This window comes from Narcine bancroftii, chromosome 6 (assembly GCF_036971445.1).
Source record: "Narcine bancroftii isolate sNarBan1 chromosome 6, sNarBan1.hap1, whole genome shotgun sequence".
In the NCBI taxonomy this organism is placed as follows: Eukaryota; Metazoa; Chordata; class Chondrichthyes; order Torpediniformes; family Narcinidae; genus Narcine; species Narcine bancroftii.
Window position 1 is genome coordinate 131,429,178 of NC_091474.1, and position 14,973 is coordinate 131,444,150.

The 14,973-nt window shown below is 39.9% G+C and overlaps 1 protein-coding gene across 1 annotated transcript in view; it reads right to left on the reverse strand.

Annotated features, from left to right (window-relative positions):
• Positions 1-14,973, reverse strand: part of eys (eyes shut homolog) — a 986,043-nt gene that overhangs the window by 794,627 nt on the left and 176,443 nt on the right. The window contains exons 10-11 of the mRNA XM_069886108.1: positions 11,268-11,364; positions 5,580-5,687 (exon numbers count right to left, since the gene is read on the reverse strand). Of these exons, the coding sequence (XP_069742209.1) occupies positions 5,580-5,687; positions 11,268-11,364 (205 nt within the window). The remainder of the gene's footprint in view (positions 1-5,579; positions 5,688-11,267; positions 11,365-14,973) is intronic.

Sequence of the window (14,973 nt, forward strand, 5' to 3'; positions counted from 1 at the left end):
CCTCTTCCTATAACCATCATACTACAGTCCCAGCAACATCCTGGTGAAACTCCTCTTCACCTTTTCCTATTTGTTCATGTCCTTCCTATGTGGCTGGGTGATCAACTCTGCACACAATACCTAAAATGTAGTCTCACTAACACTTGTACAGGTATAGCTTTATCATGAGGTCCCATAGCATTCTACCCTGCCAATTGCAGGAAACAGGTCAAGAAATTAAGGCATGGAAGAAGGTGACTAAGCCCATTGTACCCATGATTGAAATGAGCAGATTTTTCGCTGCCTGATTGGATATTTATTGATCTATTTTTTTACTTCTGATACTTTCGTCAATGATATTCAAAAATTGAAAGAAAAGCACTTCTGTTTTAATTCCACAATGGGATATTTGGTGTGCAAACAATCATTCTTGAATGCTTTAGAGGATTGCCAACTCTTGGCAAAAAAGAAAGAAGCAGGTAATGGTCTATAAAGTCAAAGGTCTCACTTCAATCAGCCAATATACTTATAAGCAAACAGTCAGCTGCTGGAGAAGTACAGTGAGTCACACAGCATCCATGGGTGGACATGGTCAGTCAACGTTTCGAGTTGGGACACTTTATTGAGATATTTTCTCTCCATGGATGTTGTGTGACTCACTAAGTTCCTACAGCATCTTACTGTTTGCTCAAGGTTCCAGTATCTGCACATTTTGTGTTTCAATCTAGTGATAATGATTGTCACAAAGCTTTTGGATTCCAACTGTCAATGGACAATTTTGAAATGTATAGAGACTGGATAGTCTGATTGACATATTCTCATCTGACTGAAATAGATGTGATGAATTGAACAAGTCAGTGATTCCAATTTTCTCCTAGGCTAATTCTAATTGACCCCGTAATCTGCATGCAAAAATTGACATGCAGCAAAACTACTCACTCACACTGTTTATTCATTATGTTGAAAGCAGTGATATAACAATTCCACAAATTAAACCGTGCATTAAGAATATAATGGAGCCTCTTAGTCACATCATGGGTGCTGCCATTGCCCAGTGAGACATTGAGTCAAAGGAGCTCAGGCTCAATCCCACACCTGTGATGAGTTAGCTGATCACAACAAAAATGAAGTTGGTTGTGGAATTATAGATTCTTTGTCATCTTGAACTAGGATATGGGAAGATAACCAAAGGTTTCTGCATCACTGAGATCTTATTTTTTGTTTAGATGGTAAAGAGATTTCATCTACCCTCCCAGAAGAATTGAAATAATCCATGGCATCAGTGTGAAAAGAGCAGGGCAGTTCCTCTATTTACTAGGTCAAAATTTATTCCCTAAAGAAGACCCAAAAAAACACAGATCACCTTGTTATTATAACTTTGCTGGGTTCATTTTGTGTACAATTTGACTGCCTCATCTGCCAAATGATACAGAGATTCCTTTTCTATGACCTTGCCTCTGCATCAAGGATGACCTGTTTTGAGCAGTGGACGATGCTAGTGCATGAAATCCTTTAACATGGATGACTACCACATGGGCTGGACAGAGTACAGCTGTGATTCAATAAGGAAATCCAAGATGATTGGAGAACAGAGTATATAAAGGCTCAACATACACATGCGCACACACACAAACATACAAGTCTGTAACTGTGATATAGAGAATTAATGAAGGCACAATGACTGGCTTTAATTTATCATTGGAAAACATATCTGTTTGGAGGTCAGGAATGGAAGGATTGAATGTACATGGTATCTTGTCTGGTGAGTTTTGCATTCCACATTAAGTATCTCAGTTGACGCAAGCAAGATTCATTACTCAACTTGAGCAGTCTGAACAGATTTTAGTAAAAATAAGACAAAAGAAATTGAAAGAAAATTGGCTTCATCTTCTGACCAGTTTCCAACAGAGGTTCCAGTTTGACATTCAATTATTGCACAGCATGACCTCAAAACCAACAGCCAAAGTGGGTGACCAGATAATTGTTCCATGCATCTCATTTAAAGAATGGCACCATTAATAGTACAACTGTCCTTGGCTTATTCGATGGTAAGGGTCACAAGTTTAGGAACTTCTGTCAAGGAGGCATCAGCGGTGTGATTTGTAGATGCCATATCATAGACACTGTTGATGTTTTCTCAGCAAGAATATTCTTTGCTTGCATGGAGCAACGAGGAAGGAGAAGGAGTTAGGTGGTGAGGCATACACTGCAGAATATGCAGGTCTCTTTTGTACAGTATCAGTTACTTTATTAGCATGTGACTAACTCCTGAAGCATCTTGTGGGCTAAATTCTTCATATCAACAAGGCATAGTCAGAACAGTACTTTACAGTTTTAATGACAAAGCATCTGCTTATGTTATTTTTACGAACCAGCTACCAATAATCCATCACATCAGCGAGAATAAGCACAATGCAGGATGTGCAAGGGAGAAATACTCTCAGTCCTTGCTCTCATGTGCCACAAAAATTAAACTAGCTGCAACTCAGACACATGCCAGATCATGTGACTTCATCCGTTTCAGAGATTGAGCAGAACTTGACTCTGAACATGGTCACAATGATCTTATATTCCTGAGCTATCATGGAGAGATCATGTCTGAAGAAACTGTGACTCTTGCCAGGATATGAATTTTGCACTCAAGCATTTGTTGAAAGTCAACTCATAAGGGTTTAAGCTGTAAACCACCATTAGTTGTCACCAAGGATTCTTTGGAACTTCGACAGAAACACCGGGTCAGAAATTCCCAAAGTGTGATGTTCTGTGGAGCTCCCTGGAAGTTAAATTGACAGCTGCTCCATTTGTACTTGTTCACAAAGTGGTTGGAAGTGTGGATCTGGCAAGAGGGAAGGACTCCGTTTGTAAAAGATATGCTTAAAGCTTCCTTGAAGAAGTTCAACATCTCTATTGTCTTCTGTGGCATCTTGGCACATGACTCTTCAAGGAGCAATTGGAATTGAATAATACAGCATCAAGCAAGCCTATCAGCCCAACCCATCCATGCCAACCAAGGTGGTATTCTGGGTTTATTCCATTTGCCAGCATTTGGCCCATATCCAAGACTTCCCATCCGTAAACCTGTCCAAATGTTTTTTGAATGTTGCCAACCTCTGAGTGAATATGTTGCCCTTGGGTTGCTCTTAAATTTCACCTCATTTACCTTCAACCTCTGCCCTCTAGTTGTCGAATCATTCACAGAGGGAAAAATACTGTGAGCACTCTCTTTATCCATGCTCCTTGTGATTTTATAAATCTCTATAGAATCACCCCTCAACCTCCTACACAAGCCAACTGTAATGGAGGATTTAGACCATGCTTTTGTTTATTCAAGGCTGAGTATGAGTTACCTACTTTGAGAATAATGTAGGAATCAGCAGGCATAAGCTAAATTCCACCAGGGGGCCCAGAGATGCAGTTATCTGACAAAAAAGATATCTGGTACCAAGAGCGTTTAATTTTCCTGCTTGTTAGCCGGTTGCTGAACTTTGAGATTGATGGTTGCAGACTGTCAGGCGAGACCTTGAAGCTAAGTAAACCATTGTATTCAAAGAGGTAAGCTAGAAAAGTTGTGGTATTTGTGTGATAGTACAGACCTATCTCCAATGTATATAGTGACAGTATCTCGAGTGTAATGACTGTGCTTACAGCGATTGGCTGAGAGCTAAGCCACACCTACTGTCTGGGCCTTAAAGGGTTGTGTCCCTAGCCAGGTCGGATCATTCCGCATTGGTCGGCCACCTGTGAAGGGCTCCTGTCTTTTGCTAATATAAGCCTTGGTTTGGATCAACAAGTCTTTGGTTCTTTCGACGAGCTCTACAATTGGTTAAAAGCCTAGGCGTGCTCGGTTATCTTTTGTTTTGCGCAGGGAATAAGTGCTTGAGTAAGCAATTTTTGGGTAATATAAGCCATGTTCCCGCTGCTGAAGGTTCAAACCCTCTGAGGGGTGGAAACATCTCTCAGCAAGAAGAAGAACTTCTAGAGTCCAACCAACGTCCCGGTCGGAGAGGTGGAGAAGCTGCCTCCGGAGCCCCGACAACCTACTACAAGTGTGCGGTCGTTGTCTCGCTTCAGCAGTTGGGACCACTCCAGGCGTTGATAAGTATAATTGGGAAGGGCTTGCATATTGTAGTTTAAGATTTTGTAATAAATATTTGTAAAAACTGAAGTGCTCTCGGCATGTGTCTCTGTTTTCTTTCGGTAGTCCAAACACTGTGATCAATCTAAAATGAACTAAGTGAGAGGTACAAGTTTACCAGGACACCAACAAAGACCCAGCCTATCCAACCTCACCTTCACCTAAACTCAAGCCCTTCAATCCCAGTAACATCCTGTTAAATCTCCTCTGCACCCCTTCCAACTTACTGATGTCCTTTTCCTAGAATCATGGTCCCTTAACATGTCACCTCAGACAAATTCCTTCTGCATCCATGCCTCTGTCCACTGCAACCAAGTTGGTCACTTAGTTAGATCTCAATGTTATAGTTAGAAAAGTTGAAGCAATCGAGGCTCACCATGGCAAATCCAAGGCACAGAAGTTGTGACCTACACCCCAACCTTCTAATAATCAAAAATTAAAAAACCAGTAGATACTTAAAAAAACCAGAAGACTTCACAATGTCTTCGTAAATAGATACATTCTGGGAAAGGTTCTCAGCCTGAAACATTAACTTTGGTTCACTTTTCACAGATGCTGCCTTGCCAGTTGAGTGTTTCAAGGATTTTCTGTTCTTTCCCAAACTCTCACTGCCTTCAGCTTAGTTATCAGGAAAAATCATGCTTTTTAAGTCTGTGCCTACATGGTAAAAAAAAACCAAGGATGAACAACTTGGATTTGGAACCCAACCCGGGAATGTATCAAAACATCTGAAGTTAAAAATAATCACATCAAAAATCACCCTGTTTCAGGTGTATTTCAAGGATCATTCAGCAATAAGTGGATGTAATTTTCTTCTTGATTAGGTTTCTGTTAAGGTTTGATTAAAAAGAAGCTTCATATTTACCAATCTAGATCTCCACAAAATGCTCATTAAAATCCAACTGCGTGCTGGCGTTATGCCGTGGACAATCAGACATCAACCATACACTGTTGCATCAATCTTACTATCTTCAACCACAAACACAAAAGAAATTTGAGCAGTTATGCCTGTGAGGGAGAATTAATGAAGGTGGAGACAACAAACTGGTAAAGGTCTATTGCTGGAAGCAATTAACATGAAGCGAATGAGGAGATTTGGAAACTGGGTGAGAATGCGCAGTTGCATCTGAACTGATGAAAAACCCTTTTTCGTATTTTGATGTTTATATGCCTGTGGTTATATTCAGGATGATTAAGCGCTCATAAATACTCCATGAGCTAATGCAAATATTTAATTGTCAATGTTCAAGTTCAAATTTATTGTCACATGTATCAAGATGTAGTGTTTACAGTAGAGTTTACTCAACAACTTAATCAATTTACTTCACCCTGATAGCTGGCCCAAATACATCATATGATCACTCCTCATCTTGTTACAACCAACCAAATGTAAAGTTACTTAGATCAAACATCTTTATGAATACTCTTGCCTTGCAAGCTTGCTCAAACTTAAAGTAGTACGTACCCATTTTCAAGATCCAAACAAGAGGCATTATTTTTGCAGGGCACAGATGAACATTCGTCAATGTTTGCTTCACAAAGTGTCCCAGAGAATCCCGGCAAACAGAAACATCTAGCAGAGCAGAAGAAGAAAAATAACATCAATAAAGGAGGTAATAACCATCACAGAGGAAACTGTCAATAAAGGAAAAAGAATAAAAGGAAAAAAGAAAATACAATTCACATGTCTAAAATTTCAAAGAATGGTGGTGCTATTAAAATGTGCAAAATGTGGCTGCATGATAATGCATCCTGTTAAGACATGAATTCTAATTTGGTTGGAAACACTTTTGTCTCTTGGTGCTCGTCCCATTACAGAGACTGGTGCACAAAATCTTAGCTATAATTCCATGATGTTACTGAAGGGATAATGTCTAACCGAAAGAACTATATTTTGTCACTGATATTCATCTGCAGTTCCTTCATAGAAAATAGAATATTACAACATAGTAGAGGCCCTTCAGCCCACAATGTGCCAACTGATAGAAACCTAATCAACAAACTAAACCTTCCCTATTTTACACTGATAACCCTCTATTTTTCTAGTATCTATATGCCTGTCTCAGAGTATTTTAAAAGTCCCTATTGTATCACCTTCCACTACCATTCCAAGCATCCACCACTCTCTGTGTAAAAAAATGTATCCCTGACATCTCCACTCATCTTTCTTCCCCTCAATTTATACAGATAGTTTCCCAGGCAGACATTAGAAATTGGCACTGAAAACATCTCTCCACAAATACTGTTAAAAGAGATTCACAGATCATTATATTCAGAGTGCTTGTGGAACCCTGCTGTGTGAAAATTATCTGCTGGATATCAAGTATTATCACTATATAACTGTGCTTAAAACAGCACTAAATTTTGTAATCAAGTTTTGCTGTATGCAGATTGCTACACTGTGTTCTTAGGGTAGAGAGAGAGAGAGAGCAATGTGTGCCATGAGCAAGGGAGCCAATGGGAGCAGGAGGTGGTTGCAGCAGGAGAGCAAGTAATATATTGGCAACCGTAATCTAATTCTTGTTGGAGAGGTACAGGTGATTTTAGTTTGCATCATCTCACTTTCTGTGGGTTCAAAAGTTAAACAAAATCTGCAGATGAAGGGATGCAATACACACCCATGCTGGAGAAACTCAGTAGGTCATGAGGCATTGATAAAAGTTTTGGGTCTGGGCCCTTCATCAGGTAACGAAATGTTGATCACCCTTCACTTCCTAAGGATGTGGCATGACCTGCTGATATTCTCCAGCATGGTTGTGCATTGCTTTTTGTAGGATCATCTGATTATGGAGTTGGTCAGTCCACCAATTGAGACAGAGAATATTCAACCTATGATCTTCCCTCTTTGTCATTCTGTCACCTACATTTATTTCCCTGTTTTTCTTTCCTTCTTCCATACTCCAACCTGCATTCTTGTCTCTTCCATCATTCCAACTTAACCTCTTCCACTTGCTCTTTTCACTCTTTGTGCTCCTATTCCCTATCTATTGCCTTCCATAGAGACTGTCTGACCCAATGAGGTCCTCCAGCATCTGCAGTCTCTCTTGTTTACACTCCAAAAAAAAACATTGGAGGTGTGATGATTAGGTTGGCATCCATCCTGCTGCTGAATGCAAGCTCCACTGTGGAAGTGAAAGACAAGCCATTACCTGATGCACTGAGCTCCATTATGATCTCTGCTATCAAATCACCAGCATCATGAACTATGTATCTGTATGCCACTAATAAATAGATATTAGAGAAGGGTAGTGGAGCAACTGCTGCCTCACTGCACTAGTAAACTGGGACAAATTCTGACCTCCGGTATTGTCTTCATGGAGCTTACACATTCTCCCTGTCACCATGGGGATTTCTCCTGACTGTTTTTTTTTTAATCTACCCACGGCACAAAGATGTACGGGTTGGGAGCTGAACTGGCCACTATAAATGACCCCACTCTATTGGGGATTGGTGGAATTTAGTGGCAATTAGTGGGAATGCAGGAAGAACAGTAAAATCACAGAAATGCTGGAGGAACTCAGCAGGTATCACATCATCCATAGGAGGTAAAGACATTTAACCGACGTTTTCAGGGCTGAGCCCTTCTCTTAACTCATATCTTGAAGAAAGACTCAGGCTCAAAACGTCAGTTATATATCCTTACCTCCTATGGATGCCGAATTCCTCCAGATTGTCTGTCTTTTTAATGCAGTGAGTAAAACAGGGTGTAGGGTGAGAGCAATGGGTGGGTCAGCATGAACTCGATAAGCTGAAGGGCCTGTTTGCATACTGTGCTTCCATGACATCAGTTGTTCACTAACATGACATCTGGAGAGAAATGCCCTGCAATCAGCACTTGCAACGGGTCTTGTTTTGGAAATGCGATGGGCTTCATGCATTCAGTCCAAAATAAAATGAGTAAAAAAGCCAAATTTGGGATGGCAGGAGCAGGTGACATCCACATCCTGAGGTAAATACGGGACTGCAATATAATTGTCTTTTGGGTATTTTCTGAGCTCATCACCAGAGCATTGGCATTACTGGAGTAAGACATTTTATGTTGTTCCTCATTAAAATGGCCCTGGGATCACAGAGAACAACACTTGATTGCCTTGATAAGGATAGAGGAAAAAATACAATGAAATTATGCAATAAAAAAAAATAACATTCTGGAAATAACCAGAAGGGGGAGGCATGGTTAGTGTAGCGGGGGGGGGGGTGTGGGGCACAGCTCGCGTAGCAGTTAGCACAAGACTGTTACAGTGCCAGTGATCGGGACTGGGGTTTGAATCTGTGCTGTCTGTGAGGAGGTTGCAGGTTCTCCCCGCGACTGCGTGGGTTTTCTCCGGGTGCTCGTTTCTACCCACCATTTTAAAAAAAAACGTACTGGGGGCATACGTTAATTTGTTGTAATTGGGGCAGCACAGGCTTGTGGGCCAAAAGGCCCTGTTACTGTGCTGTATGGTTACATTTTTTTAAAATTGTAAGCGCAGTGGAACTAGAAAAGAAATAATTTTAACTTGTTGAAAGGATGGGGAGGGATGGAAAGGACAAAGGAAATATCTCTGATAGGGTACGGTCAGAGTTGTCATGGGAATAAGTTGGAGATGAAGATTAATGAGAGAGCTTGAAAAAGCAACCTAAAAGATGCAAGATGCAGAGCTGCTTATCATTGGATGGTGCTAATGGAGAGGGAAAAAAGGAGCTAATATCATTGATGAACAGATAGCAGCAGAACAGGCCAATTCTAACACAGAGGCAGTGAGTTATCTTCAGTTGTCAAACTCGATATTCCTTTAGCTGCAAAGTGGCCTTACAGAAAGCGAGCTGCTGTTTTTCATGTTTGCATTGGGCTTCATTGTAAGAGCTTAGAAAGACACTGACTGATGGATCAGAGTGGGAATTAAAGTGGCAGGCACCAGGAAGTTCAGGGTCACTCCAGGGGACTGAATACGCTCCACAAAATATTCACTCAATACGCTTTTGGCCACTCCATCCAAGAGGTGACAACACTGTGAACATCAAATGCAGTGCATTTGATTGAAAGGAGTAAATCACTGCTTCACCTGGAAAATTTGCATCCTTGAATGTGAGAAGGGGAGGTGAATGGACAGGTGATACATCTCCATGGGGCTTTGTTGTAAGAAGGAGTGTGATTGTTGGGAACTGAGAAATGGTCCACAAAGTAGTCCTTTCGAATTGCTGTTATGAGAGAGGAGAGGGAAATGTGTCTGGCAGCGAAATCAAATTAAAGGTGAGAGCAATTGGAAAGGGATGATCCATAGGTTTCAGAGACTGATGGGGCAGAAAGTGAGGACTAGAGGAACTATCCTGTCCTTTCCTGAAGAGCAGGTAATGAGAGCAAAGGTATGAGAAATAGATGAGATGGGATGAAAGGCTGTCAACCATGCTGGGCGGAAAGCAATGACTTTAGAAAGGTATTTCAGATAATATGGTGTAAACGGTCACATTAGAGGAGGAACTGAATCCCTACAGGAGAAAGGATGGGATGCAAAATTGTCAAGGAAGATGTTGGAATCTATATGCTTGCAATTAATTGCTTGAAATAGAGGCAGAGGGATTCAGAAAGAGAATGAGAACAGGATGAAAAGTGAAACAAATGAATGTTTTTTTTTGCTTCTGTATAAGTGCAGGAGGCACCATTAATACAATTATCAACATACTGGAAAATAAGTTGAGGAAGGGCATTTGTGGTGCACGAAAACTAAGACTGTCTTAGTATCCCACAAATTAACAGGAATGGCTTGGGCCCATGGCTACACCTTTGATATGGAGAAAGTGAATAGAATCAAAGATGTTGTTCAATCTGAGAACAATTTCAACTCCATGAATTTGTACTTTGATGGAAATTGTATTCCTTGGAAAAAATAACATTATTTAAGAAATAACATCATAATATTCGAACAAATATGGGAACCATACATGAAACACAATAGAGAAATCCTACCACGAACCTCCACCACCTAAAATGACAGAAGGAGAAGACAACGAAATGAACTGACCCAGTGTGTAAAAGTAAAAGACAAAAATTAAGTGACGACATTGTTTAACGGGTTTAATGTGTCATATAGATTGAACTTTGAATAAATGGGGAGGGAGGGAGGGAAGGGAGGGGGGAAAAAGGGGAGAAAATGACACTATATATTCAAGAGAAAAATGTCTGTATGTATTTTGGTCAGTATGGTTCATAGTGTGAAAAAAAATTAGTACTTTGATGGAAGGAATTTGTTGGGCTTCTGCTCAGGTAAGAAGAGTGTCTTCAGACCATCATGGTGTGGTATGGAGATATGAAGAGACTAGACATTAATGGGAAACATGAACATCCATGGTAAAGGAATGATGGAGAATGAAAGAGGGCAAACCTGACACAAATCATGCATAAAAATTAAAATACAGAGGGGAAAAAAGACTGGATGAAGACAAATGCAAAAAGAAGCATAAAGGAAAGGAAAAATAAAATCTTGAAAAATATTACACTTAAAAAAAAAATCAATGAATGATTGATTATGTGGTGGAATGGGATCCAATAGTTCTTATTGTTCCCTCTTGAGTTGCAGATTTCAATGAAAATTCCATTTATAATGATACATTGAGGGGCAATCCTAAATTGCCATGCTGATTGTAATGGATAATTCATATTCAAATCAGGGACATTCTTAAAATAATTGAGAATTTGAAGGCAAGGCACTGCTTGAATGAAGTAGGCGACAGAGCAATGTGGATTGAAAGGCAAATTGTGACCAAACAGAAATATGGCACCTCTACTGGCTAAGTTATACATTAATAGTGATGTGGGTTAACAATACTTTGTTCTTTCTGTGGCAAAATTTGCCATCTCATTGTTCATTCAGTATTTAACTGAAGCCTAATGGAAAGAGTATTTTTCTTATATCACGATCACCTTGGGTAATGTGAGGATCAAATTAAATTGATATTTTAAATACAGTGATACTTATGTTTATCAACAAGCTATAATTTATAATTGCAAATTCCATTGCTTTCCTATTAACTTCTGTTTGAGTGGTCTGATCTTGGTACTTTACATTTCAGGCAACTTGCTGATTCCCCACACATGGCTTCTCCCAGATAAGGCCTTTCTAAAGTAGGTATGATGATATACAGCTCCTGCTTTAATTCCATTCCGAGATTTTACCTATAGCCATTGACCTCATCCAAGCAGTGACCTTGATTCTGGCATGGATTGGACAGACAGTCGTTGGTGTCAAATTCACAGTGAACACCTTGGAAACCTGAAATGAAAGAGAAAATTGTTATGGATTAATGATCTCCAGTACATTGTGTGATTGGCTTTATCAGTGCTAACAAAAGCCCCACAGGGCACACTTCATGAAACAAGCAATCCTGACAACCTATGTCAAAATTCAGGCACCATCCCCCTTAGCTAATTTCAAATTAAGTCATACTTTTACGAAAGCAAGTGGAGTGGTTTGAAATGAGGAAATATTCTGTTCCCTGTGCCTTCATGAGAAAGACAGTAAAAAAATAAGCCTTAAAATATATTTTTTGTACATTTATGAGCTCCAATCACAAATTATAATTTCCAGTGCACTTCAGTCTTAAAATTCTTATCTTGGTCTTTAAACCCTCCATTTTTTCACTCTTTTGTTCCAACTTCCTTGTGACCATCCATGATCTCAGCTCTCCTCCCAAACTTGTATGCAACATTATCATTGCTCTTCACTGCCTCCCACTGAAAACCCAAAGATCTGCATTTTCCTCCCTCTATTTTGACCTCATCATCTCCCTCTCCATCCTTAAAGTTGTGCTTTAAATCAAATTGGAAAAAAAAGCAAATGGCTGAAGAAGCAGAAATCTGAAAAAAATCACAAAATTCTGGTCATGCTCACCAAATGAGGCAGTCTAAAAGGAATTGCTTCAGATTGACAATGTTTCTCTTTCCACAGATGCTGAGTGACCTACAGAGAAGTTCCAACACTTTCTTTTTGTTGACCTTTTTAAAACTAGCACTCCGAATACATGTCCATATGAATTGATTATTTTCTTGATGTTTATTTCAGTTTAGGTAATAAACTTGGGAAGTCATTTTGTGAATGCAAGCCAGTGTTTAGTTTTCAGTTCCATCTTTTCACAAGGATATAACACAGGAAGTACCTGTATTTGTAGTCTGTTATTCACTGTGATCCCATTTCCTGGACCACTGCATTCATTGTCAAATCTTTAATTGTATAACTTTTAATATTAAATAGTTTTCCAAAAATAACATTGGTGACCAGATGTGAAGGTGCCATGGGAAAATAGACCTGAACCCTAACTTAAACCTTAATGTTGTAATATTACTTTAAAAACTTATTTTCCTCATAACCTGTTGAGAACTAAGCTACCTAAATGGTTTTTAAACTTAGTTGTTTTCAGTTTCCAACCCACATTTCTGTTTGAATGGATGTGGTAATTCATTTCAACATTTTGGGGCAAGAGTCTCAACGAGAGAAAAGCTACACATTTAGAATGCTTGGTTTTGTCCTTGGACTCCCAATGTGCTTCGGTGAAGAGATGTGGGGCAAAGATAGAAGGCTATCTCAGCAGTAAATCTCAGTAGTGAATCCCAGCTGGTTGACATTTACTGTTTAGGCTTAGCATCACCCAGGTTCTGACTTGAGATCACCACCTTTTCTTTGAAGGATGAAAGAGAAATTGCAGGAGGAGGCTGTGTTTGAGAGGGGAGGGGTAAAAAGTATTAAGAAGCTGAATCTGTTTTAGATTTGTGAACTGAAGTGGGTAAGGCTACCAGCCACCATTATGTTACCCTTCTAAAGGAGCTCTATCTAATGTGTTCTGCCGGCTGCATCACAGTGTGGTACAATTGCAGCAGATCGACAGTCAATCCACAGGACCATAAGAGTGGGAGAGAGGATCGCTGGGGTCTCCTTTTCCCCCCACCCCAGTCAATGTGATCTACCAGGATCATTGTCCGAAGAGGGCATGCAAAATCATCGAGGATGCCTTCCATTGTGCACACAGAATATTTCAGCTGCTCCCATTGGGAAAGAGATACAGGAGTGTCAGAGCCAGCACCACCAGGCGAGGAATATCTTCACCCCATAGTCAGTGAGAATGCTGAACGACCAAAGGAACTGCTCACACTAACCATCGAAGGCTCTCATATTTACAAAGCAATATTTATTTATTTGTATAGATGAAATACATGCCCTTCATATGCATTGTTTGTCTGTATGTGTGTTATGTCTGGTTATGTGTCTGTGTGTTTTGCACTGAGGACAGGAGAACACTGTTTTCTTGGGTTGTACATGAGCAATCAGATGAGAATAAACGTGACTCGTCATGTTAAAATCACCTAAAAGTAGGATGAGAGAAACATTTAACTGTAATAACTTATTATGATAAGCCTGGAGAATGTAGAGTCATTGGTAACTTTTCATAAGATAATTGGATGAAGATGAGAAAAGTTACACGGCTTTGGGGAAAGAGCAATGGAGTGTTACCAAGTGATCAACTCTTTCAGGAAGCCAACACAGCCCAATTGGGCTGAACGACCTCCACCAATTCTGTCAGAAACAATCTAACATGTTCCTTTCAATCAATGAAGGGAATTTGATGCCCTCCCAATTTAAATGCCATACATCTTCTGTAACTACCATTCAACCTATTTTTTCCAATATAGTTGCAAATAAGACAGTGATTATTAAAGATGTTTTAAACATATGCAAAAGACTCTGCAGAAATTCCAAAATCAAATTTCTTGAGGAAATGAAAAGGTATTATAAGCCAGTATTCTTAACAGCGTGCCTGCAGCTCTATTATTCATAAGAATTAATTATATCATGTATATTTGAAAGGAATATGGATTGCTTGTGTCTGTTTCCAATCATCACTTCGATCCTAATCTACTCCATGAAACAAATGAATGACAGAATAAATTAGGAACATAGTCCTTATCGCACCAACCATTAATTCTCACCTACACGTTTCCCAACTATTCGTATGCCAAGTGATACTAATAGCCTTGCTTTAATAATAATACTTCAAGAAAGAATATAAAACCGAGGGAGCAGATAGTCACATCCAGCTCATACTAAAATGACTCATGTCAGTAAATCACAACAGTCATTAAATGTAAAACGTGCTGTGACATAAATTATCTACTTCACATGCTGGAAAGTTTTCCCACAGAGGTCACCAGCCTTTGTTCTTCAGCCATTGACTGATGCAGTAACTTGTAGGCTTGGTGAAATCTTTCACAGTTGAGTTACTCAATCGGACACCAAAACTGCTAAGTTCACAAGGTGGTTGGTTGTTATAAGGTGCTGCTCATGAATGCACGTTTGGAACTTGGATTTGGTTGGATACTTAGTTGAGGAGTTGTAGTTGAAGAGAAATTTGCATTTTCTCCTCATGAAGCTGTAAATGATTTGATGAGTTTATGATTGCTCTTAGGAAATATTAATGGATTATAGATGAACGCAATGCTTACATTTAACAGCACTGAATCTGATCAAGTCAATGATCCAAGTCCCCGGCCGCCTACCCTCTGGAGCTCCAGATGCCACACCCACCTCCGCCTGGTAGAACTTGACCTCACTTTAAATAACCTCCTTTAATTCATCTCACTTCCTCCAAATCAAAGGAGTAGCATGGGTCCAAACTACGCCTGCCTGTTTGTGGGCTTTGTCGAGAAATCCATGCGACAAGACTACACAGGCAAGATCCCTCAATTCTTCCTCTGGAATATCGATGATTACGTTAGGGCTGCCTCATGAACCCATGGTGAGCTTGTCAACTTCAACCACTTCACGGCCAACTTCCTCCTTGATCTCAAACTCACCTGATAACACTCTACTCTTCCTGGATCTCTGTCTCCA